This window comes from Ictalurus furcatus, chromosome 14, assembly GCF_023375685.1.
Source record: "Ictalurus furcatus strain D&B chromosome 14, Billie_1.0, whole genome shotgun sequence".
NCBI classification, from domain to species: domain Eukaryota; kingdom Metazoa; phylum Chordata; class Actinopteri; order Siluriformes; family Ictaluridae; genus Ictalurus; species Ictalurus furcatus.
In genome coordinates, this window is record NC_071268.1 from 27853961 (window position 1) to 27879097 (window position 25137).

The following is a 25137-nucleotide window of genomic DNA, read 5'->3' on the forward strand; positions in this document are numbered from 1 at the left end:
AATAAATTCAGTAAATATAATTGTAACTATAGTAAATATTCAGTAGGTATAATTGATTTAACTGTCACTATTAGACAGGCTGGTAATAGTTATGGAAGAACAAAGTAGGAACTTGTAGTCTGCTCGACAGAAACAGGAGCTTGTGGGCTTCAGGATGGCCCACTGAAGTTACACATAACTTTATTTACGGACTTTAATGTTGTGAATTCTTTATATTTGTGGATTTCTTGAGTTAATACTGATGTCTGGTGTGGATATCGTCTGAATAACCTCATTCGAAATATATTTACTGAAAAACAAACGTTGACGCGTTCGATACTCCGAACCCCCCCGCTGTAGCACACTGTTCTTTGTGTCAGGATAAATCTGAATTAAATGCCATGACTATATTTGAGTAGGGTTGATTCTGAGCAGCATGTGGTGATTGTATGCTGTTCTGTGCCATGATGCCCTTAAGGGACATACTTAACCACTCTTTGCTGGAGGGGAAACTAGTCCCTGCAGTCAGCTAACGAGAAAGTTGCTTTGAGCAAAAGTGTCAACCCGGACGCTATGCAGATATAATGTGCCGTAATGTGAGTCGTAACTGAATTTGACATGTAAGGGCGAAGGAGAGGAACTTTCAGAGTTCTGTTCTTGCAACAAGATGGCATTGGTATAAGTTGGTTTTGCTCGGTTGTAGGCATAGACTCAGTCCATCACTGCCTGGAACATACATCTAGAGCTTCCATATCCTCCTTTACTCCAATTCTGGTTTAGATCTCTGACAGGTTTGTGTTTAGAACACGCTGAAATTACAGTAATTTCAGGTTTCTGCCTTCTAAAAACATTCACATTGTTATTAAACTCACCAGCGATCAGTTGAAGGTCTAATTTCAGGATTTACATTAATTTATCTCAATACCTTTGTATCAAACATTGGCAGCTTGTTACTGGGGAAACTGCAAAACTTTTATGCACGGAAAATATCAATAATGAAATGATAAATGGGGGGCAGTGGTGGCTTGGCGGTTAAGGCTCTGGGTTACTGATCGGAAGGTCGGGGGTACAAGCCCCAGCACTGCCAGGCTCTGGGTTACTGATCGGAAGGTCGGGGGTACAAGCCCCAGCACTGCCAGGCTCTGGGTGACTGATCGGAAGGTCGAGGGTTCAAGCCCCAGCCCTCCCAGGCTGCCACTGTTGGGCCCTTGAGCAAGGCCCTTAACCCTCTCTGCTCCAGGGGGCGCTATATCATGGCTGAACCTGCACTCTGACCGCAACTTCCTAACATGCTGGGGTATGCGAAGAAAAGAATTTCACTGTGCTGTAATGTATACGTGACCAATAAAGACTCATTAATAAAGACTCATTATAAATTAATCAACAACTTCTGACCAGTCAGAATTCAGACTTGGTGTAAATTTGGTATAGCGTGTTTTGACCCATTAGATTCTAGTAAGTATCGCTAAATGCTAGCTTTCATAACAGTTAGCTAAAGTGAGTTTCGCAGTTGTACGTGTTTCTAGAAATTCAAGTTCATGAACAGGTTCGAGGAGAGTCTCCGGGTTGGTGTCTCATAATTACAGTAACTGAGATGAACTGAACAAACAGTGCAAATGATATCTCCAGAGTGTCTGGTACGGAATCTTATACAAACCTCACCAGTTTGCTTTTTCTGCGTCTGGACTCTACAAGTTCCATCTCTTGCTTGGAATGGAACTGATTCATCACGTTTCCGGAGGTTCTAATTGCAAGATAACAGCGTTTCGGCGAGTTAGAGTACGATATCGTTGCGAGTTACATATCGACTTGTTTTGCGTGAGATACCTGGCACATTCTTCTAAAGATGAGGGATTATATCATCCAGCCTGGTTGCAGGAGCAGAGATTCTGTCAACACCGCTCACCTGAAGAGAACTCGTGGATATTTTTAGAAAGTGATGTGGGCTGGTTGTCGCCGTGCCGTGATAAAATACTGCCCACATACTTCATCTCTATCTCTCGCTCTCTCTCTCTGTCTCTCTCCAGATCTCTCAAACGTATTGCACAAATCAGGGCGGTGTCAGGAGACGCCTATCATTCTGACTGATGGCTAGAGTGGGCGGAGCTCGGCGACGTGGCTCGGGCTGATTTATCTGCTTGTTTTTCAGAGTTGTCACCCAGGTGCTGTCCATCACGGCGTAGCGCATACGTCTGGAGCCTCCCTGTCTACTCCGGCTCCTGAATTACGGCAGGGTATGATAAATATGGACGAAGTAGAGAGGAAAAGAAGATGAAGAGAGTGGTTTTTTATTTTATTTTTAGGCCTTGGTATTGTTTATTTGGTTTTATTATTGAAAATGCAGCAAGTTTGTTGTAGTGCTTGGGCATATCATCTGCTGAATTATAATTGAATCAGAACTTTTTTCATAGTGGGAGTTGGATATAGTGGAAGCGAAATGCTAGAGAGGTAGATGTTGAGTAGAAAGTGGCAAGCTTATGAGATCCTGCCGCTCTGGCTGATGCAACGAATGAAAGGAATGAAGACTGACAGAAGGAGAACCGAGATGTTCGGTCACAGCAAAAGGGGGGGGAAATGGAGCGATACAGAAGGACAGGATGAAAAAGATTGTTTCATGAAACCGCTTTTTGTTAAAGGTTCTGGATAACTGCGTAGTCAGAGACCGACCCCAAGCATCACAAGGGTCTTGTATCTGGATTGCATCCAGATAGGATTCTGTGGATAATCTCACCTGGATATTATAGACATGCTGCCGTAATCAATCCTGCGCTCATCTCCGGAATCTTCACACTATAACACACTCAGTACTGTTCGTCTTTCCTCTTCTACACCTGTATACTGTAATGATTCATAATCCCACCATCCACTATCACCCAGTCCTCGTTTGAGTCTGGTTCCTCCCAGTGGCTCGTATCAGGGAGTTTTTCCTCGCCACCGTTTCCTCTGCCTTGTTCATTGGGAATCTGATTTTGCATCTGGATTTCTGGATTTTCTGACCATTGTTGAAAATGAACTTGAATTGAACTGGATTGACCGGTTTGATATATCACTTGTTGGGGGGTGGGAGATCATGGTCTCATCAAGACAGGTCTAAAATGTATATAAATATTGAAAAGCAATTATACACTGTGTATATATAAACAGTCGTGGGAAAAAGAAAGTACACCCTCCGAAATAACAATTGTGTGGTCCTCACCAACTTCTATAAAGGAACAAATAATGTCAGGAGACAACAAAAAACACAACAGATTTCAGTGTGTAGGCATCTTCTTCCAGAAATATTGCCTCGCACCACCAGGGTTGTGGGTTCGAATCTCTTCTTCGGTCTGTGTGCATGGAGTTTGCATGTTCTCCCTGGGCACCGATTAATGGGTTGAAGGCCCAGACTGATGAGAATGACAAATATAAATACATTTTAAATTGCAAGATGAAGCAGTAGCAATCATGACCACGGGTCAAAGTAGCAGCAGGCAACAGCACAAGTCACAGGAGTAGTGGCAGCTACAGCAGCAATGCCACCCTGCTGCCCTTTTGTTCATCTCGACCTTTCTTGCAACGCTGTCCGCGGTCAAAACATACGCATCATGAGTGAAACTACAAATCAGCCGTGAATCCCTTTGCCTAAAGTCATGGCTCTGCTTTCCTGTGATCGCAACAGTTCTAGCCCATAGAGTCTGAGTGCTTGGCCCCCTGAAAATGCTGCATGCAGCTTTTAAGTTATCATGATATGAATAATATAAACTGTCTCATCCTCTTCTTCACCACGCCTTCCATTCACAGCACACGCTTGTTCTTATCGCTTTAGTGATACGCCGCTTTTTTTTTTAAAAGCCCATTTCCTCCACACTGTTCCTAATCCCACTTCTATCAAACCAAAACGGGATAGCTGTTGATTCCCTGCAGGGAGACGAGACCTCCTCCGGATGTCGAGACATTTTGAATCGAAGCCGTTTTGGGCTGTATTCGGTGTTCTAGTTGTAATTATTACATTAATCACTGGTTTAATCCGACAAATTCTTGATCGATGCTCGTTATTCAGCAGTTGATAAAATAGCACTCGATCCAGCGCGTCCTATTATTTTGCATTTACTCGTGCGCGACTTAACGTAGCTGTGAGATGAAACTCCAGGTCATGAAATCATAACGTGTGTGCTGGATGGGAGTTATTTCATCACGCTTTCAATTTGACGTTTGGATTTGTCATATTAATAAAATAAACGTTTTTTTTGGTTCGTTCGAGGCACTCTCCTGTAAAGAGAACCTGCCCACGGTTTATTAATTATTTAATCGGGTCATATTTACAGTATGTTTTAATATTGACCTCAAATAGCATTCCATAGTTTTCCCATAGTGTATTTACAGCCAAAACAAACATTTCAGTGTGTTATATTGTGCTTACATTGAACTGTCTGACAGTGGCACTAGACTTAAAGTCAAACGTGACGTTTCGTGGCATTTAGTATAAATATGTTCACCTTAAGGTTATCTAAAAGCTAGCGCGCTCCAAAACAGTGGCAAAATTTAGAAGATATATATACGCATTCAAAATGTACAGTCTCTCTTTACCACCGATACGGATCGACAATTCTGATGACATCATTCTGCACTTCAGGTTTTTCTCATCAGATGTTCTGTCCGATCAAACGCTCTCTAGAATCTGAAGTGTCCCGCCCATAACGTTATGAAAATCCTTGGTAGTAACTCTAAGTGCGGCTGTGAGGTAAGCTTAATCGCTATTGGCTATTTAAAAAGGGGGATGGGCCACTCGATATGTCCCGCCCTGACTTCCTGTTTCAGTGGAAATTTCATCGACACCGCGAATAACGCCGCGCGTTTCAGGGGACGTTAATATTGTTCCTCACGCCAGCTGATACCACGCAAGAGGTCAATATTGTATATAACTGAGCCATGACTCTGTTTTACTCAAACTCCGCCCCCGTGGGCATAACTCTGCCAGGACTTCTGAATAGCACTTTAACCAGGAGGTTACATCTGAATATGTGTGTGTGTGTGTGTGTGTGTGTGTGTGTGTGTGTGTGTGTGTGTGTTTATTCTCCAAATGCTCCGTCCTGCTCACTTTCCTAGCTGATGGTGAGCGGTGTTGACTCTCCCTCTCTCCGGAGACGTTCTTGTTCGTTTGCGTCCCTCACGTGGCGAAAGCAGCAGGATCAATTGTACACACACACATATTCACACATACACACCCTCCTCCTCCTCCTCCTCCTCCTCCCATTTTACCTAATTAAACGGAGCAATGAGTTAAGTGGTTAAAGATGGAACAGATAAGGAAGCTCATCTCCCTGAGTGATATGACGTTCACGTGGAGGCGGAGCTTACACAGAGACCGCCTTCGTCTGCACCTCGTCCTCAACTGTTCCATTTGCTTAATTAATTAATTTGTTTGAATCTTTATTGACTTATTGATTAATCAGTGTTTTGTTTTTTTTACTCTGAGTGTGACTGAGCATACGAGATTAAAAAACTGTCAATAAAAGGGAAAGCAGGTCATGTAGCATTCTGCTACTCATTTTACCTTCCACCTTACTTTTTTAATGCAGTCGCATTTTTCCCTTCCTTCAGTCCTTTTTTTTCTATCTGTACAGAACACACACACACACACACACACACACACACACACACACGGTTGTACGGCTGCTGTATTTATAGCAGTGTGTGTTTGCATGCACGGTGAAACTCTTATAAATATTTGACTCGCAGATTCAGTGGAGGAGCTCAGCTGATGCTCGACAGGTGGCATGTGTTTTACAGGGGACACACAGGAGAACACACACACGCACACACACACACACACACACACACACACACACACAACTCCTTCTTAGATTTTGCTTCTTCATTCTGTGTAGTGATGAGTAGAAGTTTTCCCAGAAGTGTGTCACTGTCCTTTGGTGTGTATGTGTGTGTGTGTGTGTGTGTGTGTGTGTGTGTCTGTGTGTGTGTGTGTGTCTGAGAGTACTTTGTGTGAATAGATAATACCTGTCGGCACAGTGGGAACAGTGAGGCTCCAGCAGAGATAATACACCTTCATTATATTGCGCTGGTCATAGCCTCCTTCATAAGTTGATCTACGTTGTGTGTGTGTGCGTGTGTGTGTGTGTGTGTGTGTTTGATTCCATACTCATCGTCTTCAGTAATACACTTTGAGCTTGTGTGTCTGTTGGAGAGAGCATGTGGCCCATCACTGTTGTATTTTTGGGTGATGTGTGTTTGGAGGGGGAGTTGGTTACTACCCTATGAGGCCGTGTGTGTGTGTGTGTGTGTGTGTGTGTGTGTGTGTGTGTGTGTGTGTAGACTATTGATTTGTGATAACTGCTGCAAAATGTCTCAGAATACAAACAGCATCATCAGAACAGCTCGTTAACACGGCATCATTAAAAGTCCATTAGAGAATGTTCCGCAGCATTCTCACACTTTCTTTCATTTTCCTCTCTCACAATCATTGCCTTTGAGTGCTGTTACAGTACCGAGATTTGCTACGGATCTGCGTGCCTCTGCTGTGCCGAGATTTGGTATAGAGCTGAGATTCAGTAATATGCTGAGATTTGTTACGGAGCTGAGTTCGGTTATGAGACCGAGTAAATGAATTTACCAAGCTGAATTTGTTACAGACCCGAGGTCGTTACAGACCGAGATCGCTACAGACCCCAGATCGTTACAGGACCCCAGATCGTTACAGACCCGAGGTCGTTACAGACCGAGATCGCTACAGACCCGAGATCGTTACAGACCGAGCTCGTTACAATGAATTTACCAAGCTGAATTTGTTACAGACCCGAGATCGCTACAGACCGAGATCGCTGCAGACCCCAGATCGTTACAGGACCCGAGATCGTTACAGACCCGAGATCGTTACAGACCCGAGATCGTTACAGACCCGAGATCGTTACAGACCGAGGTCGTTACAGACCGAGATCGCTACGGGACCCAAGATCGTTACGGGACCCCAGATCGTTACAGACCCCAGATCGTTACAGACCCGAGATCGTTACAGACCGAGATCGTTACAGACCCCAGATCGTTACAGACCGAGGTCGTTACAGACCGAGATCGCTACGGGACCCGAGATCGCTACGGGACCCGAGATCGTTACGGGACCCCAGATCGTTACAGACCCCAGATCGTTACAGACCCGAGATCGTTACAGACCCCAGATCGTTACAGACCCGAGATCGTTACAGACCCGAGATCGTTACAGACCCGAGATCGTTACAGACCCGAGATCGTTACAGACCCGAGATCGTTACAGACCCGAGATCGTTACAGGACTCGAGATCGTTACAGACCCGAGATCGTTACAGACCCGAGATCGTTACAGACCCGAGATCGTTACAGACCCGAGATCGTTACAGACCCGAGATCGTTACAGGACTCGAGATCGTTACAGACCCGAGATCGTTACAGACCCGAGATCGTTACAGACCGAGATCGTTACAGACCCGAGATCGTTACAGACCCGAGATCGTTACAGACCCGAGATCGTTACAGGACCCGAGATCGTTACAGACCCGAGATCGTTACAGGACTCGAGATCGTTACAGACCCGAGATCGTTACAGACCGAGCTCGTTACAGACCTGCAGCTTGTATTACATTCCCTTTGTGTTTCTTTTCTTTTCCCCAAAGTCAGGCACACGGTCAGAATGAATTCACACGGTCTCTGCAAGTCACATACAGATACACCCTGCTTTTCCTTAATGCTGCATCTGAAATATCTGGATAGTTTAAAGGCACTTGTCCGCAACCTGACCGCGGCTACGTCATCGCGGATGGCTAGATTACAAACGTGCGCTGGGACAGACGAGCACTTGCTCTCGACTTTGATTTCCTATTTTTAGCCCTCACGATGATGTAATGAAGACGTTCTGTTCCTCTTCCACAGGATTAAAGAGATAATAGTGGTGTAATTCAATGTACTCAACTCAGTGCACCCCTATCTGGTGTGTATCCCCCCCCCCCCTTTCTGTCTCTCTCTCTCTCTCCTTTATCTGTCTGTCTCTCTCCTTCTCTGTCTGTCTTTAATATGTCCACTCTAATAAGGCAACCGGTGCTACATTACACAGGGCCAACTTGTGGCAGGCTGCCACGCACACACTCTCACACACACACACACACACACACACACACACACACACAAAGATAGATAGAGAGAGAGAGTCATCACTTTGTGCATTGGATGTGAATAAATTTTACGAGCTATAATCTTCTCTGTAAGGATGCTGCTCTGTGCATGTGTGTGTGTGTGTGTGTGTGTGTGTGTGTGTGTGTGTGTGTGTGTGTTAGGGAATGTTCACACGCCGTTAATCTCTCTCTCTGATAGCGTTCCCCAAACATCAGCAGCTCTGTAATCGTACTCAGAGGCTCAGCGGATGCATTTTTAATGTTGCTGCTTGGCATTTTAACATATCATTGATTTTAGTGATGATGCAATTCATATCATTAAAGGCTCAATCCACACACATGCACACACACACACACGCACACACACACACACACACACACGTACTCAGGACTGTGATTGGTCAGAAGGTGTTGATTAATATTCTATAAAAGCAGCTCCGACAGTAGCGCAGCTGCAAATCACAGCTTTATATTAATGCGCTCGCTCTACTACGCTATCGTTTCTATAGCAACAACTCGTTCCCCAGTGTCAGCGCTTTGTAACAGTCCGAGGTGAAGCTGTAACTTTACGCTTTCTGACATGTTCAGCACAGAGGAGTTCACGCTTCTTTGCTGTATCTGGGAAACGTGGCAAGCAGTTATGTCACAATGTTGTCATTTATCATCACTATCTGGTATATATGTGTGTGTGTGTGTGTGTGTGTGTGTGTGTGTGTGTGTGTGTGTGAGAGAGAGAGAGAGACACTAATGAAGCAGAGAGTGTACCTGTACGTCTCACACACTGCATGTAATTCAAACCACTTTGCATTTACTTTCAATTCTTCATCACCTATGACACGGTTTCAAGTACTGCCAAGCTTCATACAGCTGAAACTGACACACACACACACACACACACACACACACACACACACACACAGACGCTGAGAGGTAGCAGGTGAGCAGGTCGGCCCTGGGCCAGGTTGTAAATTGAATTAGTGTGTGACAGACGTGGCTGGCAGGAGGACAGCAAAGCAAAACACGCTCTAAATAAGATACACAGAAAAGGAAACGTGAAACCTGGGGGTGGGGGGGTGGGGGGGGCAGAGAGAGAGAGACAGACAGCGAGAGAGAGAGACACACACCCACACAGAGACACAGGGGGAGAGAGAGACAAAGAGAGAGAGAGAGACAAAGAGAGAGAGAGAGACACAGAGAGAGAGAGGGAGAGAGAGACACACACAGAGAGAGAGACAGACAGAGAGACACACAGAGAGACACACACAGAGATAGAGACAGAGAGACAGACAGAGAGAGAGAGACACAGAGAGAGAGACACACACACAGAGAGAGAGAGACCAAGAGAGAGACACAGAGACAGAGCAAGACGAAGAGAGAGACACACAGAGAGAGACACACACACAGAGATAGAGACAGAGAGAGAGAGACAGATACAGAGAGAGAGACCGAGAGAGAGACACAGAGACAGAGCAAGACGAAGAGAGAGACACACAGAGAGAGACACACAGAGACAGAGCAATACGGAGAGAGAGAGAGCGAGACAGAGAGAGAGGTTATTTCTTATTTAGTTGTGTGTTACTTCAGACACGTATGCTCACAACATTACAGCAGATGGAAGACACGTGCGTACACACACACACACACACACACACACACACACAGAGTAGTAACAGATTTTGGATGTCGGAGGGGTAAGTGCTGGAGGATGAACTTGGGTTGTGCTGAATGTCGCGTGTGTGTTTGAACATGCCGTACGGAGCGCGTCACGTGACTCACACACACGTGTTCCGGAGACACAGTGAAGGGGAATTCCTTCTGCTCGGTACTGAGCGAGCGAGCGAGTGGAGCCTCTCTGGGACTTGTACGGAATATACAAATACCAGCGGCGGGGTGGAGCGCTGAAGCGGAGTTACTGTTACCGCACTGATTATTTTATTTCCAATTTAACGGTGGCGTGGCATAAGAAGGGTTAAAACCACACAGGTAGAGTCACCCGACGTCCGGGGTCCCAGACCCACGTGCCCGAGACGTAGGTCCAGAGCATCGGGAATGACGTCGTACTAAAAACGAATGTGGAGAACGCTTTTATTTTATAGAGAAACGACTCCAAACGGACAGCGTGATTTAACATGAAAACGTTTCCCGAAACACACGCCCCGCAGCGAGCAACGCGCTCTGCTTCGTTCCTGCCACGGGAAAACGCTAGCACATGATCAGTGGTAGTTTCATTAGTCACCATGCCATTCAGATCCGACGCGGAGGGTTAGAAGGAAACGAAAGTGGCTCCGATATCTGATATCATTCCGAGTGGTTTCAGATCAGTCACTTTTCAGTTCAGTAGTTCTTCAGAGCGGAAACGCACTTTAAATCACCGCTTTCCAGAGGCGGCGTCTCCAAGTGAGAGCTCCATCTAAACTACAGTACATTCCCATGTACACACACACTGCACAGCTGTAGGAACAGCTTCCTGTCCCAGGCTGAGGGGAGTGGTCTCCTGCTCCTCTAGCCCCTCCTACTCGGGCTTGTAGGAGTTGTGTGAGATGCTTTTCTGCTCCGCACGGGTGTACAGAGTGGTTATCAGGGGTACTGTAGACTTCCTGTCGGCTCAAACCAGGCTGGCCGTTCCCACATAGATACATTTAATACCTTTTTCATAGCCTTCGATTCGCACAGTGTTTGGGCAGAACGTGAAATAACACGCCCCCCCCCCCCCCCCCCCGAAAAAATAAAGGAAATAAAAATTGGACATTTAATGTCCAACTAATCGATTCATCGAAGACATAATGGACAAAATAATCGATTATCAAAATGATTGTTCGTTACAGCCCTAGTTCATCTGTGTGTGTGTGTGTGTGTGTTTGAAATTGATTGGGGAAGATGAGTGTTCTGAAAACAGGTGGTTAGCATATTAGCTAATAAAGAACAGCTGGGGAGTGCCTAACATCATAGCATCTCATCAAACCATAAAAATCACATTATCGAAGGATATTAGTCCCGCCGTGATTCACACAACACACACACACACTTATATATAAACACACAGCTACACACACATCCACACCAATCAGATTAATAGGGCTTTGCTAACTGAATCAGCACTCCAGCGGGTGCTGAGGTGTTAGCGCTCGCTGCCGAGTGTGTTCGAGTGTCGTGCCCCGTGCGTATCTTTCCGACCCACGGTTCTGTTAGAGCGTCACACACCGCGTACAGCAGCACACTCGGAGACACTTAAACATCGATGCTCAACCACACACACCAGCACCGAGAGCTTAGTCACAGAAACACACTGAAGCGTCATGGCGGGCGGAGAAACGGTACAGGAACACTGGCGTGTAGCTGCTCGGGCCGTTTTAATTTCATCCTCCAGGTAGTTCTGTTTGAACGTGTGATGGAGGTACGGAGGGTGACGCGCGGTTTTTATCTTGGTCAAGCAAGAATGTGTGCCCACTTCTTCTTCCCATACAAACACACACTCACACCATTTAACACACACTTTTATTGTGTTCTAACCAGGACCCCGCTCCCTAGGTAGGCAACATTTTTAGGCGGCGTTTGCGCACTTCTGAGATAAACTCTGTCCCGTCCAGAATGCAGCGGCCCCTGAAGATCCTGAATTGGGCTAGATGTGGAGGCAGTGTCACATGGGGTATTCTGTTCAGTGGAGTGTTATGAAGTACTGGACCCAATTCTGACCGATTGTAATTGACTTCCTTGCTCACTGGCACGTTTGCATTTGTATTTCTGTTTGTAGATAGTAACGTAAAGCGACCTCATGTATGATGTAGCTAGCTTGTCCGGCTAACTAATCCACACCACCTTCACTGAGCGTATGTACAGAGGCCACGCCTCCTTCACTGTCAGGTACAGAGGCCACGCCTCCTTCACTGAGACTGACAGGTACAGAGGCCACACGTCCTTAACTGAGACTGACATGTACAGAGGCCACGCCTCCTTCACTGACATGTACAGAGGCCACGCCTCCTTCACTGACACTGACAGGTGGAGAGGCCACACCTCCTTCACTGGCAATGATAGATATAAAGGCCACGTCTCCTTCAGTGAGACTTACAGATACAGAGGCCACGCCTCCTTCACTGTCAGGTACAGAGGCCACGCCTCCTTCACTGTCAGGTACAGAGGCCATGCCTCCTTAACTGAGACTGACATGTACAGAGGCCACGCCTCCTTCACTGACATGTACAGAGGCCACACCTTCTTCACTGAGACTGACAGGTGGAGAGGCCACACCTCCTTCACTGGCAATGATGGATATAAAGGCCACGTCTCCTTCAGTGAGACTTACAGATACAGAGGCCACGCCTCCTTCACTGTCAGGTACAGAGGCCACGCCTCCTTCACTGTCAGGTACAGAGGCCACGCCTCCTTAACTGAGACTGACATGTACAGAGGCCACGCCTCCTTCACTGACATGTACAGAGGCCACACCTTCTTCACTGAGACTGACAGTTAGAGAGGCCACACCTCCTTCACTGGCAATGATAGATATAAAGGCCACGTCTCCTTCAGTGAGACTTACAGATACAGAGGCCACGCCTCCTTTACAGGGAATGACCGGTACAGAGGCCATGCATCATATCACATTATCTTTCTTTTTTTTTTTTTTTAAAGAAATGTTAAGCTAGCATCATTAGCATTTATTGAGCCCATGCTAATTTGGTGTGTGGCTATTGTCCTCTCCTCCTGTGTTGTGTAATGAGGCGCTATGATGCGCAGGTGCGACACTTACACACTTCCTGTTTAAAACCCGAACCAAATTACACTGAATAAATAAACACCAAGGACGAAGTTTACTCAACAATGCAATCAGTCTGTTCAGCTGTTTCTATCAGTTGGAAGTCTTTTATTGGTTTTTTTTAAAAGCTTCTTTCATATTGAGTCATCATATTTGATAGCATCAGTGTTAGTCATAATGCTTACACACACACACACACACACGCACGCACATGCAATATGAGCGCTATCAGGCTCTGCAGTACTTTGCCCAGCAGAGGGTTAGCAAAAAGAGTAGTGATGATGTAACTTATGTGTGTGTGAGTGAGTGAGGTTTGAGTGGAAGAGATGGAAATCATGTCAGCTGATGAAATACACTTCTGGAACAGGTAGCAAGGCTATGAATAAAGCACTGCATATAGTTCAGGCTGTAATTAGTTCCCCTGCCCGTGTGTGTGTGTGTGTGTGTGTGTGTGTGTGAAGGAATGAGATGGGACAAACTAGCCAGTGTCCATTATGTGTATTGTGGATGGGAATGTGTATTTGAGTATTTGGCAGCAGTGATCAATCACAACACCACAAAAAAACCCCACGTATTTGTTTATTTATATCCAGTTCCCTCTGTTTTGCGTTTACTATACATTGAAGACATTTGGGTTTGAGATCTGATTGGTTACAGTGGTATAAAGGACAGGAACTGTGGTCTGATTGGTTACAGTGACATTGCGGAAGTTAGCTGTGATCTGATTGGTTACAGTGACATTGCGGAAGTTAGCTGTGATCTGATTTGTTACAGTGACATTGGGGACGTTAACTGTGATCTGATTGGTTACAGTGACATTGGGGACGTTAACTGTGATCTGATTGATTACAGTGACATTGCAGACAGGAACTGTGGTCTGATTGGTTACAGTGACATTGGGGACGTTAACTGTGATCTGATTGGTTACAGTGGTATTGGGGACGTTAACTGTGATCTGATTGGTTACAGTGACATTGGGGACGTTAACTGTGATCTGATTGGTTACAGTGGTATTGGGGACGTTAACTGTGGTCTGATTGGTTACAGTGACATTGGGGACGTTAACTGTGATCTGATTGGTTACAGTGGTATTGGGGACGTTAACTGTGATCTGATTGGTTACAGTGACATTGGGGACGTTAACTGTGATCTGATTGGTTACAGTGGTATTGGGGACAGGAACTGTGATCTGATTGGTTACAGTGACATTGGGGACAGGAACTGTCATCTGATTGGTTACAGTGACATTGCGGACAGGAACTGTGGTCTGATTGGTTACAGTGACATTGGGGACGTTAACTGTGATCTGATTGGTTACAGTGGTATTGGGGACGTTAACTGTGATCTGATTGGTTACAGTGACATTGGGGACGTTAACTGTGATCTGATTGGTTACAGTGGTATTGGGGACAGGAACTGTCATCTGATTGGTTACAGTGACATTGCGGACAGGAACTGTGGTCTGATTGGTTACAGTGACATTGCAGACAGGAACTGTGGTCTGATTGGTTACAGTGACATTGCAGACAGGAACTGTGATCTGATTGGTTAAAGTGACATTTTTGGGAAGAACTGTGATCTGGTTCTCTTGGTTCTTACAGTGATTTTGGGGGTGGAAACTTTCCTACAAAACCACGCCAGAATGAAATGACATTCTTATTTGTTCTCGCATCCTTTTTGAAGCATAGTCCAAATTTAAGCCAAGCTTGAGGTTCCACTCACAACAACATCGTATGATCCCAGACACTGATTTGGCTGCTTGTGAAAAACTGCTAAGCACAAATTCCTCTGTACTGAAGACTCTCTTGTGTCGGAAAACCTAGTCACAGCTTTACGTTCGACTGTTACGATGACCATGAATGCTAAATAAACACGTCCTTTACCATATCAGCAATTACACGCGCTTTAAAATCCGTTTACATCCATCATTCCAAGTCCTCATATATCAGCTGTAACTATGGAAACGATAACACATTAAAACGAGCTCATCGATATAAACCTGTGATGCGCAGCTGCACTACTGTCAGAGCCGCTGTTCTAGAGAATTAATCAACACCTTCTGACCAATCAGGTAATGACGTCACTGGAAATGTTTATTTCCAGCTGTAGTGCAGGGTGGCCTAGTTTTTTTTAAAGGGGGTCATGAGAAAATAAAGGTATTTCTGCGGTGTTCTGATAAACTCCTCAAAGCTGAGACTGATACAAACTTTTTCCTACTGTTTATGGATGAAAACATGACATCTGTTAAGTTTTAATTTTGTGCCTCCAGCTGACAGAGAGCAGAGGACGGTGTGTCACAACTAATGCTCAGTTCACATAGGCTTTGGATAAAAAAAATCTGCTGGTAGGCTTGTAGTATTTTTATTTATTGCTTTTAATACCCAGTGTAGATCTCTAGCCTGTGGTGTTGTGGAGTTTGGAATTTGTGCTTTTGGGTTCGCTGCGTTCATGTTTTCATGGATAATCACCATAAATGCTTAAAAATACTGTCCTAGAGAAAAAAAGGATGTTGTGTGGTGTTGGAAGCTGATACTATTAAATATTAAAAAGCTGACGTTATGTTGTACGCTTGTTATACAGTGAATTTATTAAGTTGTTCCACACCAATTAGCGATGAAGTGTTTTGTCAGTTGTCGTAGTCCTCAGTGGGAAAGACACACTAGTAGCAACAATCCTCCTCCAAGGGGTGAGTGTGTGTGTGTGTGTGTGTGTGTGTGTGTGTGTGTGTGTGTGTGTGTGTGAGAGTGTGCACGCACAGGTTGTAGTTTTAACAATCACAACTGACACAACTTTAGGAATTCACATTTCTTTTATATTCATATGAAAGAAAAACAATCTAAAAATAGAATCTGTGGCATTTTGGATTTGGAGGGGACTTGTTGCCGTGGCGACAGATTCTCTTTGTCATTGGCTAGTAAGTGTGTGTGTGTGTGTGAGCTAGAGAGAGAGAGAGAGAGAGTTTTCAGTTTTGCTTGTATTAATGATAAATAAGGACAATATTATAGAATAATAATATAGAAATAAGAGGTACAGGGAGGTACACTACCAGTCAAAAGTCTGGACACACCCACTTCATTTATTATTATTATTTTTTTTTTTTACTATTTTTGAATAACAATGAAGAAATAAATGCATATAGAATTGTGCACGTGTTCTATATAATTTCTTAATAGGATTCAGGATCCGGGTCACGGCACCAAGTTGTTCGATATTTGTAGACTGCCCCCGAGTCTAGTCACGAGTCTCCTTTTGCTCGCTAATGTATTCTTCATAATGACTTCTGTTATTTCTTTATATTCTCTAGTCAGGCACCCAATCCACCCCTTTACTAAAAGTCCTACGGAGGTAATTAGGAGGTTTCTGGTAGTACTTCTATTGGTTTCTGAACTTTTACCTTCTCTTCGCATGGTGATGGCGACACGTCCAGGAAAGCAAAGGTAACCTGTCTTTCATCACTACTAGAGATGTATCTCGATCTTCTTTTACACAGAAATGGAAAGGATCATATGAGGTCTCAAGTCAGTGGGTCCTAAATCTGTTTCCACCTAAAGAATTCTGTTTTAGTGTACCTTGGCACACTAAAACAGGTTCTTAGTCAACTTGGTAAAATCTGAGCTTCTCGTGATCCCGGCCTGTCCCTCAATCAACCACAACCTCGTCGTACAGCTCGGCTCAACCGCACTCAAGCCGACCAGGACGGCCAGGAACCTTGGGGTGACTTTTGATGACAGCCTGACCCTTACAGACCACATTTCAACAACTGCACGGTCCTGTAGGTTCATCCTGTACAACATCAAGAAAATCAGACCCTACCTCACCGAACAGGCCACACAGATACTAGTCCAGGTTCTTGTTATCTCTAAACTGGACTACCTCAACTCACTATTCTCGCGCCTCCCGGCCAGCTCCATCAAACCCCTTCAGATGATTCAGAATGCTGCAGCACGCCTCGTCTTCAACCAGCCCAAGAGAACCCATGTCACACCCCTCTTCATCTCCCTCCACTGGCTTCCTGTAGCCATCAAATTCAAGACCTTGATGCTCACCTACAAGACCTTGTCTGGAACAGCATCCTCTACCGCAACTCTCTCCTGAAGGCCTACGTTCCCTCACGCAATCTGCGATTGATCAACGACCGGCGCTTAGTAGTTCCCACTCAGCGTGGCTCAAGATCCCTTTCCAGAACCTTCACACTAACTGTTCTGGAAAGGTGCTGGAATGAACTTCAACCTCAATCCGGACCGCAGAATCTCTCACCATCTTCAAAACACAGCTAAAGACCCAGCTCTTCCGTGAGCACTCAACTAACCCCTAAAACACCAACCCCACATTATTTAAAAAAAAAAAAACCCAGAAAATAAACTTTCTCTGGCTCTTACACCTCGACTCTGAGCACTTTCCTTCTCTAGAACTCAATTAATAGATCTTGTACAGTAGCGCTACTCGTATTGTTCTCCGCTTGATATATCGCTTTGCTCGTATTTCCTCATTTGTAAGTCGCTTTGGATAAAAGCGTCCGCTAAATGAATAAATGTACATGTATTGTGCCATCCAGGTCACTGCACCAAGTTAGTAAAACTTTACCAAACAAACTTTGTCTTGTCAGATTTTCAAATATACAGTATCATCATCTTCATCATCTTCAGTCACCAGCCTAAAAAAACCCTTTGGACTCGTCCATTTCCATCGCGTGCCAGCGACACTACGCAGCAGAACGTGTAATTTGGTAAATAATAACAAGTCACGAAGTTGTTAATGTTAGCCCACAGTCTAACGTTCAGTACGTAATCGTTTAAAATCTCCGTTATGGTCACATTGTAAAGGGGTTCAGGTGAAGTGGTTTAAATTCGGTCCCCGAGCTAATTTATTGCAGAAGATTCAAAATAAAAAGCAGACATTGGATATTTAACATGGTGTACATCTAGCGAAGAAACGTTCTTCACTTCACCTGAGACCAGAGGTGATTCAAACCCTTTGTGACGAAGTGAAATAGTGAAACCCCTGCTGATGTTTAATATGTTATATTTGATTAGATGGTGTATAGTAACGTAAATGACGGGACTAACAACAGAAACAGACAAGTGTCTTGATCTGAACTCGCCACAAATGCTGTAGGTCCTAAAACTTTTGCTTGACTGTAGGTTTACACTGTGCGCAGTGTAGAATGGAGGAAATATTTCAGTTTGAATTTCTCTCCCTCCATCATACACGTCTGTGTTTTCTATCCACTCTCTACCATTTTCCACTAAGTTTTTTTTGAATCGCTGCTTGACTGTTTTTTCCCCCCTGATAGTTCTTGCAGTCAGACAGTTTGGGTTCTGAGTTGTAGCGCTCTGTCTGATGCCTGATTAATGACGAGGATTATTACACACTTAGGCCTGTAGCACCGCTTCGCTAACACTCTCCCTCTTCTTCTTTCATTGAAATGTCAATGCTCTGTGTTCCTTTTTCCCCTTAAATCAGTTTTCTTTTTCCGTACAATCCTGCACCATAATATACAAGTGGCTAACGGCCTACCTGCTTGTTCTGTGCTGTTATTGGTGTTATTATTAAAGCTTGTGTACGTCGAGCATGTTGAGACAATGCAGAATGGCAGATATGCTCCAATTGAATCGATTATGCTGTTCACTATTATTAACCGCTCGATAGGGTGACATTTCCATAATGAGGAATGAGAGCTTGTGGTGCCTCAAGGGGAGGGAGGCTGCTCAGAGTCTCAACAAGTGAGCGCTCAGAAACCAGGATATTTCCTTTCTTGCATGGACAAACCTTGACCTTCAGAAGCAAAACCCAGCCAGTTTATACTTCACTAGTTGTAGCACAGTGTCAAATCATTTTCTTCTCTTTATCTTCCATGTTGTGGAGATTAACTAGTGCCCCTCTCTCTCTCTCATATGCACCACACGTTAGTAGGTTGTATTGTGTGTGTATATATATATATATATATATATACACAGTATCTCACAAAAGTGAGTACACCCCTCACATTTGTGTAAATATTTGATGATATCTTTTCATGTGACAACACTGAAGAAATGACACTGTGCTACAATGTAAAGTAGTGAGTGTACAGCTTGTGTAACAGTGTAAATTTACTGTCCCCTCAAAATAACTCAACACACAGCCATTAATGTCTAAACCGCTGGCAACAAAAGTGAGTACACCCCTAAGTGAAAATGTCCACATTGGGCCCAAAGTGTCAATATTTTGTGTGGCCACCATTATTTTCCAGCACTGCCTTAACCCTCTTGGGCACGGAGTTCACCAGAGCTTCACAGGTTCCACTGGAGTCCTCTTCCACTCCTCCATGACCACATCACGGAGCTGGTGGATGTTAGAGACCTTTTGCTCCTCCACTTTTGTACTCACTTTTGTTGCCAGCGATTTAGACATTAATGGCTGTGTGATGAGTTATTTTGAGGGGACGGCAAATTTACACTGTTACACAAGCTGTACACTCACTACTTTACACTGTAGCAAAGTGTCATTTCTTCAGTGTTGTCACATGAAAAGATATAGTCAAATATTTACAAAAATGTGAGGGGTGTACTCACTTTTGTGAAATACTGTATATATATATATATATATATATATATATATATATATATATATATATATATATATATATAATATATTGCTTCTGTCCTTGGCTGTCCTTAAATAGACTGAGACAAATTACACACCATATAAAGTCTGATGGCAGGTTTGCCAGCTCCATTTCAAATCACAAAGAAATTTAACTACCTCGGAACAAGAAAAACAGCTCTAGTGATTCCTGTAATCATTCTGTGAAAAGGTCTGTTATATTGAGGGTGTGTGGCAGGACTAATGGAACGAGATTGAGAGAGGAGACTAATGAGACAATGACAGCTGAAATAATATACCTGGGCTTCTATAGCAGTGTTTTCGGCTTCTCCTTGGCGGACTATTAAAATACAAACGCTGCAAGTGGTTTAGAGTGGAGGGTCAGGTGCAAAGATCCAACTGTTTGTTGGCACTTCTGGGATTTAAATTCACCAACTTTTTGTCATTAGCACAGATCCTGGACTTGCTTAATACATTGCATTACCCCTTAGTCCCGCCTTAACCACTGAGGTACTCTTAGTGCGCTTTTTAAGTGAGTCCGCAGAGCAGTCCTAGCTGTGTCTTGTATGAATCTGTAGTGCTAGCACCTTGCCTGTCATAAATGAGATCCCAGGTTAGCTTGCATAATTGTTGATAGCTGATAAGTGTTCCCTGCTCTTTGGATAGCTTGCAGAACCTTGTATTAGCTTGTATAACCATACAGTGCTAGCACAGTATCTTGTGTTAGAAATATTATGATTTTACAATGTATTGCACTAATGTTCCTGTATGAGACCCTGTATTCACGTGTATAACCCCGCAGTACTAGTGCAGACCCCGTATTCACGTGTATAACCCTGCAGTACTAGTGGAGACCCTGTATTCACGTGTATAACCCTGCAGTACTAGTGCAGACTCTGTATTCACGTGTATAACCCTGCAGTACTAGTGCAGACTCTGTATTCACGTGTATAACCCCGCAGTACTAGTGCAGACCCCGTATTCACGTGTATAACCCCGCAGTACTAGTGGAGACCCCGTATTCACGTGTATAACCCTGCAGTACTAGTGCAGACCCCGTATTCACGTGTGTAACCCTGCAGTACTAGTGCAGACCCCGTATTCACGTGTATAACCCTGCAGTACTAGTGGAGACCCCGTATTCACGTGTATAACCCTGCAGTACTAGTGCAGACCCCGTATTCACGTGTATAACCCTGCAGTACTAGTGCAGACCCCGTATTCACGTGTATAACCCCGCAGTACTAGTGCAGACCCCGTATTCACGTGTATAACCCCGCAGTACTAGTGCAGACCCCGTATTCACGTGTATAACCCCGCAGTACTAGTGCAGACCCCGTATTCACGTGTATAACCCCGCAGTACTAGTGCAGACCCCGTATTCACGTGTATAACCCCGCAGTACTAGTGCAGACCCCGTATTCACGTGTATAACCCCGCAGTACTAGTGCAGACCCCGTATTCACGTGTATAACCCCGCAGTACTAGTGCAGACCCCGTATTCACGTGTGTAACCCCGCAGTACTAGTGCAGACCCCGTATTCACGTGTATAACCCCGCAGTACTAGTGCAGACCCCGTATTCACGTGTATAACCCCGCAGTACTAGTGCAGACCCCGTATTCACGTGTATAACCCCGCAGTACTAGTGCAGACCCCGTATTCACGTGTATAACCCCGCAGTACTAGTGCAGACCCCGTATTCACGTGTATAACCCTGCAGTACTAGTGCAGACCCCGTATTCACGTGTATAACCCCGCAGTACTAGTGCAGACCCCGTATTCACGTGTATAACCCCGCAGTACTAGTGCAGACCCCGTATTCACGTGTATAACCCCGCAGTACTAGTGCAGACCCCGTATTCACGTGTATAACCCCGCAGTACTAGTGCAGACCCCGTATTCACGTGTATAACCCCGCAGTACTAGTGCAGACCCCGTATTCACGTGTATAACCCCGCAGTACTAGTGCAGACCCCGTATTCACGTGTATAACCCCGCAGTACTAGTGCAGACCCCGTATTCACGTGTATAACCCCGCAGTACTAGTGCAGACCCCGTATTCACGTGTATAACCCCGCAGTACTAGTGCAGACCCCGTATTCACGTGTATAACCCCGCAGTACTAGTGCAGACCCCGTATTCACGTGTATAACCCCGCAGTACTAGTGCAGACCCCGTATTCACGTGTATAACCCCGCAGTACTAGTGCAGACCCCGTATTCACGTGTATAACCCCGCAGTACTAGTGCAGACCCCGTATTCACGTGTATAACCCTGCAGTACTAGTGCAGACCCCGTATTCACGTGTATAACCCTGCAGTACTAGTGCAGACCCCGTATTCACGTGTATAACCCTGCAGTACTAGTGCAGACCCCGTATTCACGTGTATAACCCCGCAGTACTAGTGCAGACCCCGTATTCACGTGTATAACCCTGCAGTACTAGTGCAGACCCCGTATTCACGTGTATAACCCTGCAGTACTAGTGCAGACCCCGTATTCACGTGTATAACCCTGCAGTACTAGTGCAGACCCCGTATTCACGTGTATAACCCTGCAGTACTAGTGCAGACCCTGTATTCACGTGTATAACCCTGCAGTACTAGTGCAGACCCCGTATTCACGTGTATAACCCTGCAGTACTAGTGCAGACCCCGTATTCACGTGTATAACCCCGCAGTACTAGTGCAGACCCCGTATTCACGTGTATAACCCCGCAGTACTAGTGCAGACCCCGTATTCACGTGTATAACCCTGCAGTACTAGTGCAGACCCCGTATTCACGTGTATAACCCTGCAGTACTAGTGCAGACCCTGTATTCACGTGTATAACCCTGCAGTACTAGTGCAGACCCCGTATTCACGTGTATAACCCTGCAGTACATGCCCCTCCTTTCATAAAAATGAGCAAAAATTAACCCTAAAGAATAACCTGTGGCTTGTGAGGTTTTTCAAGAGTTATCAAGAATTGACGTGAGGCAGGTCCACCTGCACAAACCTATAAATATATAGGAGCTTAAATATTCTGCATTCAGAAGTGGACCGATGTCCATCTAAAAGTTTCTCTGGGCTTGACAGACAGATAGAGACTCCATGCTGTTAAAAAAAAAGAAAAGAAAAGAAAACTGCACTGCTTAAAAAGCTTGTTTTTGTTTTATTGGGTATTAATAATTCTGGAGGACACGGTTACCCTGCAGTAAGCCAAGAGCATTCTGTAGATTGTATAACCCTGCAGGGCAACTACAGACCGCAGTGTTTGGAGTGCTAGCCAACTGTCGTTTGCATGTTAGGACCTTTCAGTTGCCTTCTCCCTGGTTTCTGGGATGTGTGGGCAGACAAGATGGCACATGGTGGACTGCTGTTTCCCAGCCATGGCAGAACTCTCTGAAGATGAGTCAATGGAACAGAAATCACGCTTTTGCCCCTGAAATGTTTCTATCATGACATGTAGGGGATGTAAGGAAAAGTGGAGTCTATACTCATTTTGACTGTGGAGGATTTGGAGCCTTTTTGTCTTCCTCTTAATCCTCAATGCACCACTGGATAAATGAATGTTGAAACGCGTGAATGACTTGGCAGAATAATTGGACTTTCATTTGATTGGATTGGACAGATTTATGAAGTGAAAGGGAACACAGATCAGGTCCCTCATTTAATTGCCTCCAAACCTCAAAAGGCTGTCATGGGGTTCTTACTGAATGCTGTCAAAAGTGGCAAAAACTTGCGCAAACAAAGGGATTTAATTGAGACCATCTAAAATCATCTTAACTCCTGAAACGTATCCAAAAATGGACATTCCTTGTACAAGCTCATAACTCAATTTTACAGTTTTATTCAAGGCTATTTATTTCAACCATCATATCGGACACATTTATTCTACGCTAAGACAAAAAGACTGCTTATGACGGAGCAGGAGTTTCCGTGTGTTCGTGCGCATTGTGGTTGTAGTATGGTGGGTAACATGTACATTCTTTCTACTTGATGTGTGAAATGTCAGACCACATTTCCATCTGGCCAAGCATCACTTCAAGAATTGTTGCTAAGAATGTGAAAATAGCCTATTTGAGCGAACAAGAGGGAGTCGAGCGAAAGGTCTTGAGAAGATAGGACGGAGGCTGAAATCTGCCACGGTGAGTCATGATCAGATAACGTCTTCCCTCAGCGTCACAAGTCAGAAAACCTTATCAAGTCTTACAGATCTAATAATCCTCTAATGTCCACTGGCTAAGTTATGACAGTGCATGTTAACGCTGTAAACGTGTAAACATGCATGTAAATTTACACTTGTTTGGTAGCTGCCATGACCAGGGAAGAACTGGGCAGTAGGTGGGAATTGGCAAGAACCAAACTGGGAGAAAATGGAGTAAGAGTAGTTTATTTATTTATTTATTTATTTATTTTGCATTCATCAGTTGGTCCACAATTAAAATGACCATGTAAAGGTAAACCTTTCAGATTCTGTCCCTTTTTTTCTTCCTTCACATTAATAAAATGGTGAATTCTACCATTTGCAGAAAGTAACACTGTAGCAGTATGATTATGGACTTTTATCTCAGTGCTAGAATATTTTATTTAGGTACCTACTCAGATGGCTAACGTAACTCTGGGATAATGCTTTTGCTAAACTCTTCGAGTTTAAACACATCTGTTGTGTGTGTGTGTGTGTGAAGTCGTCTTGCACCTACCTGCTTTGCAAATTGAAGCCTTCAAATGCGAGTACTGATGAGCTGGACACCACTTCAGCTAGTAGCCTGGCACTGCGTCTTGCAGCTGTTGTCCAGGGCCAAGATGATGTCTTGCCATTGCTGTGGTGCAGTCCGGTATTTTCCAGAATGTCTGGCTCAGCTTGTGGAATGGTTTTAGTCGTAGCTGAATCAGGTGCACTAGAGCTGGAATAACCTTTTCACCTCTTTATTTATCTCTCTCTTTCACTCTGGCTCTACTCCCAGCACTCTGTGTCTCTCTGTCCATTTCAGTGTCCACTTCCTTTCCCCTTGGAGCTAATGCTAGCTGGTAATTAATGGAGTGGCAGTGCTAGCGCTTCTTGCTAATTAACCGCACAGCAATGCTAGTGATAGTTGCTAATTAAAAGAGCAGCACTGCTAGCACTTCAAACTAACCCTCTTAACAATGCTTTGCCTAGCCTCTTGTGCAGCATCGTGCCCAAGACTGGCATGAAGCCTTAATAATTAACAAAGGAGGGTTTTTATAACATCACAGGGAACACACACACACACACACCTTTGGTTATGATTGCTTCATGCAAAGCCTTGCTAAGGGGGTTCTTCTAATTAGCAGAAGAGCATGCACATGCACACTCATCTGATTCATCCCCTCATGATGGTGCACTCGTTATGCATCAGCATTATGTAAGCATGATCTTGAGGACCCTAGCACTCACAGAGTAGTTCAATACAGTCAGAAGTACAAACACACACATGGATGGTAATGTACACTTGGCTCCTCGACCACTCCAATGATAAAAAGTTAATTATTCATTGTGCTGCCGTACCACTTTAGTGGAGCGTCTCGTTTTCATTAAGCAAGCAGTGCTGCATCAGAAAAGCCCACATACTGGTTTCCTGTGCCCAGAAAACAGAGGACAGGAGGCAAGTAGACAGTCAAAGACCACCGGCTTGCCTTTTTAACTACTGCATGAAGTACATCACTGGCACCACGT

The 25137-nt window shown here is 44.7% G+C and overlaps 1 protein-coding gene across 3 annotated transcripts in view; it reads left to right on the forward strand.

Moving 5' to 3' along the window:
• Positions 1 to 25137, forward strand: part of trappc9 (trafficking protein particle complex subunit 9) — a 247495-nt gene that overhangs the window by 177931 nt on the left and 44427 nt on the right. Inside the window, exon 22 of one of the 3 annotated variants that reach the window (XM_053641884.1) lies at positions 16361 to 17631. The exons of the other annotated variants lie outside the window; for them this stretch is intronic. Within the exon in view, the coding sequence (XP_053497859.1) occupies positions 16361 to 16380 (20 nt within the window). The 3' untranslated portion in view covers positions 16381 to 17631. Of the gene's footprint in view, positions 1 to 16360; positions 17632 to 25137 lie in introns of those variants that run through there. 3 annotated transcript variants of the gene reach the window in all.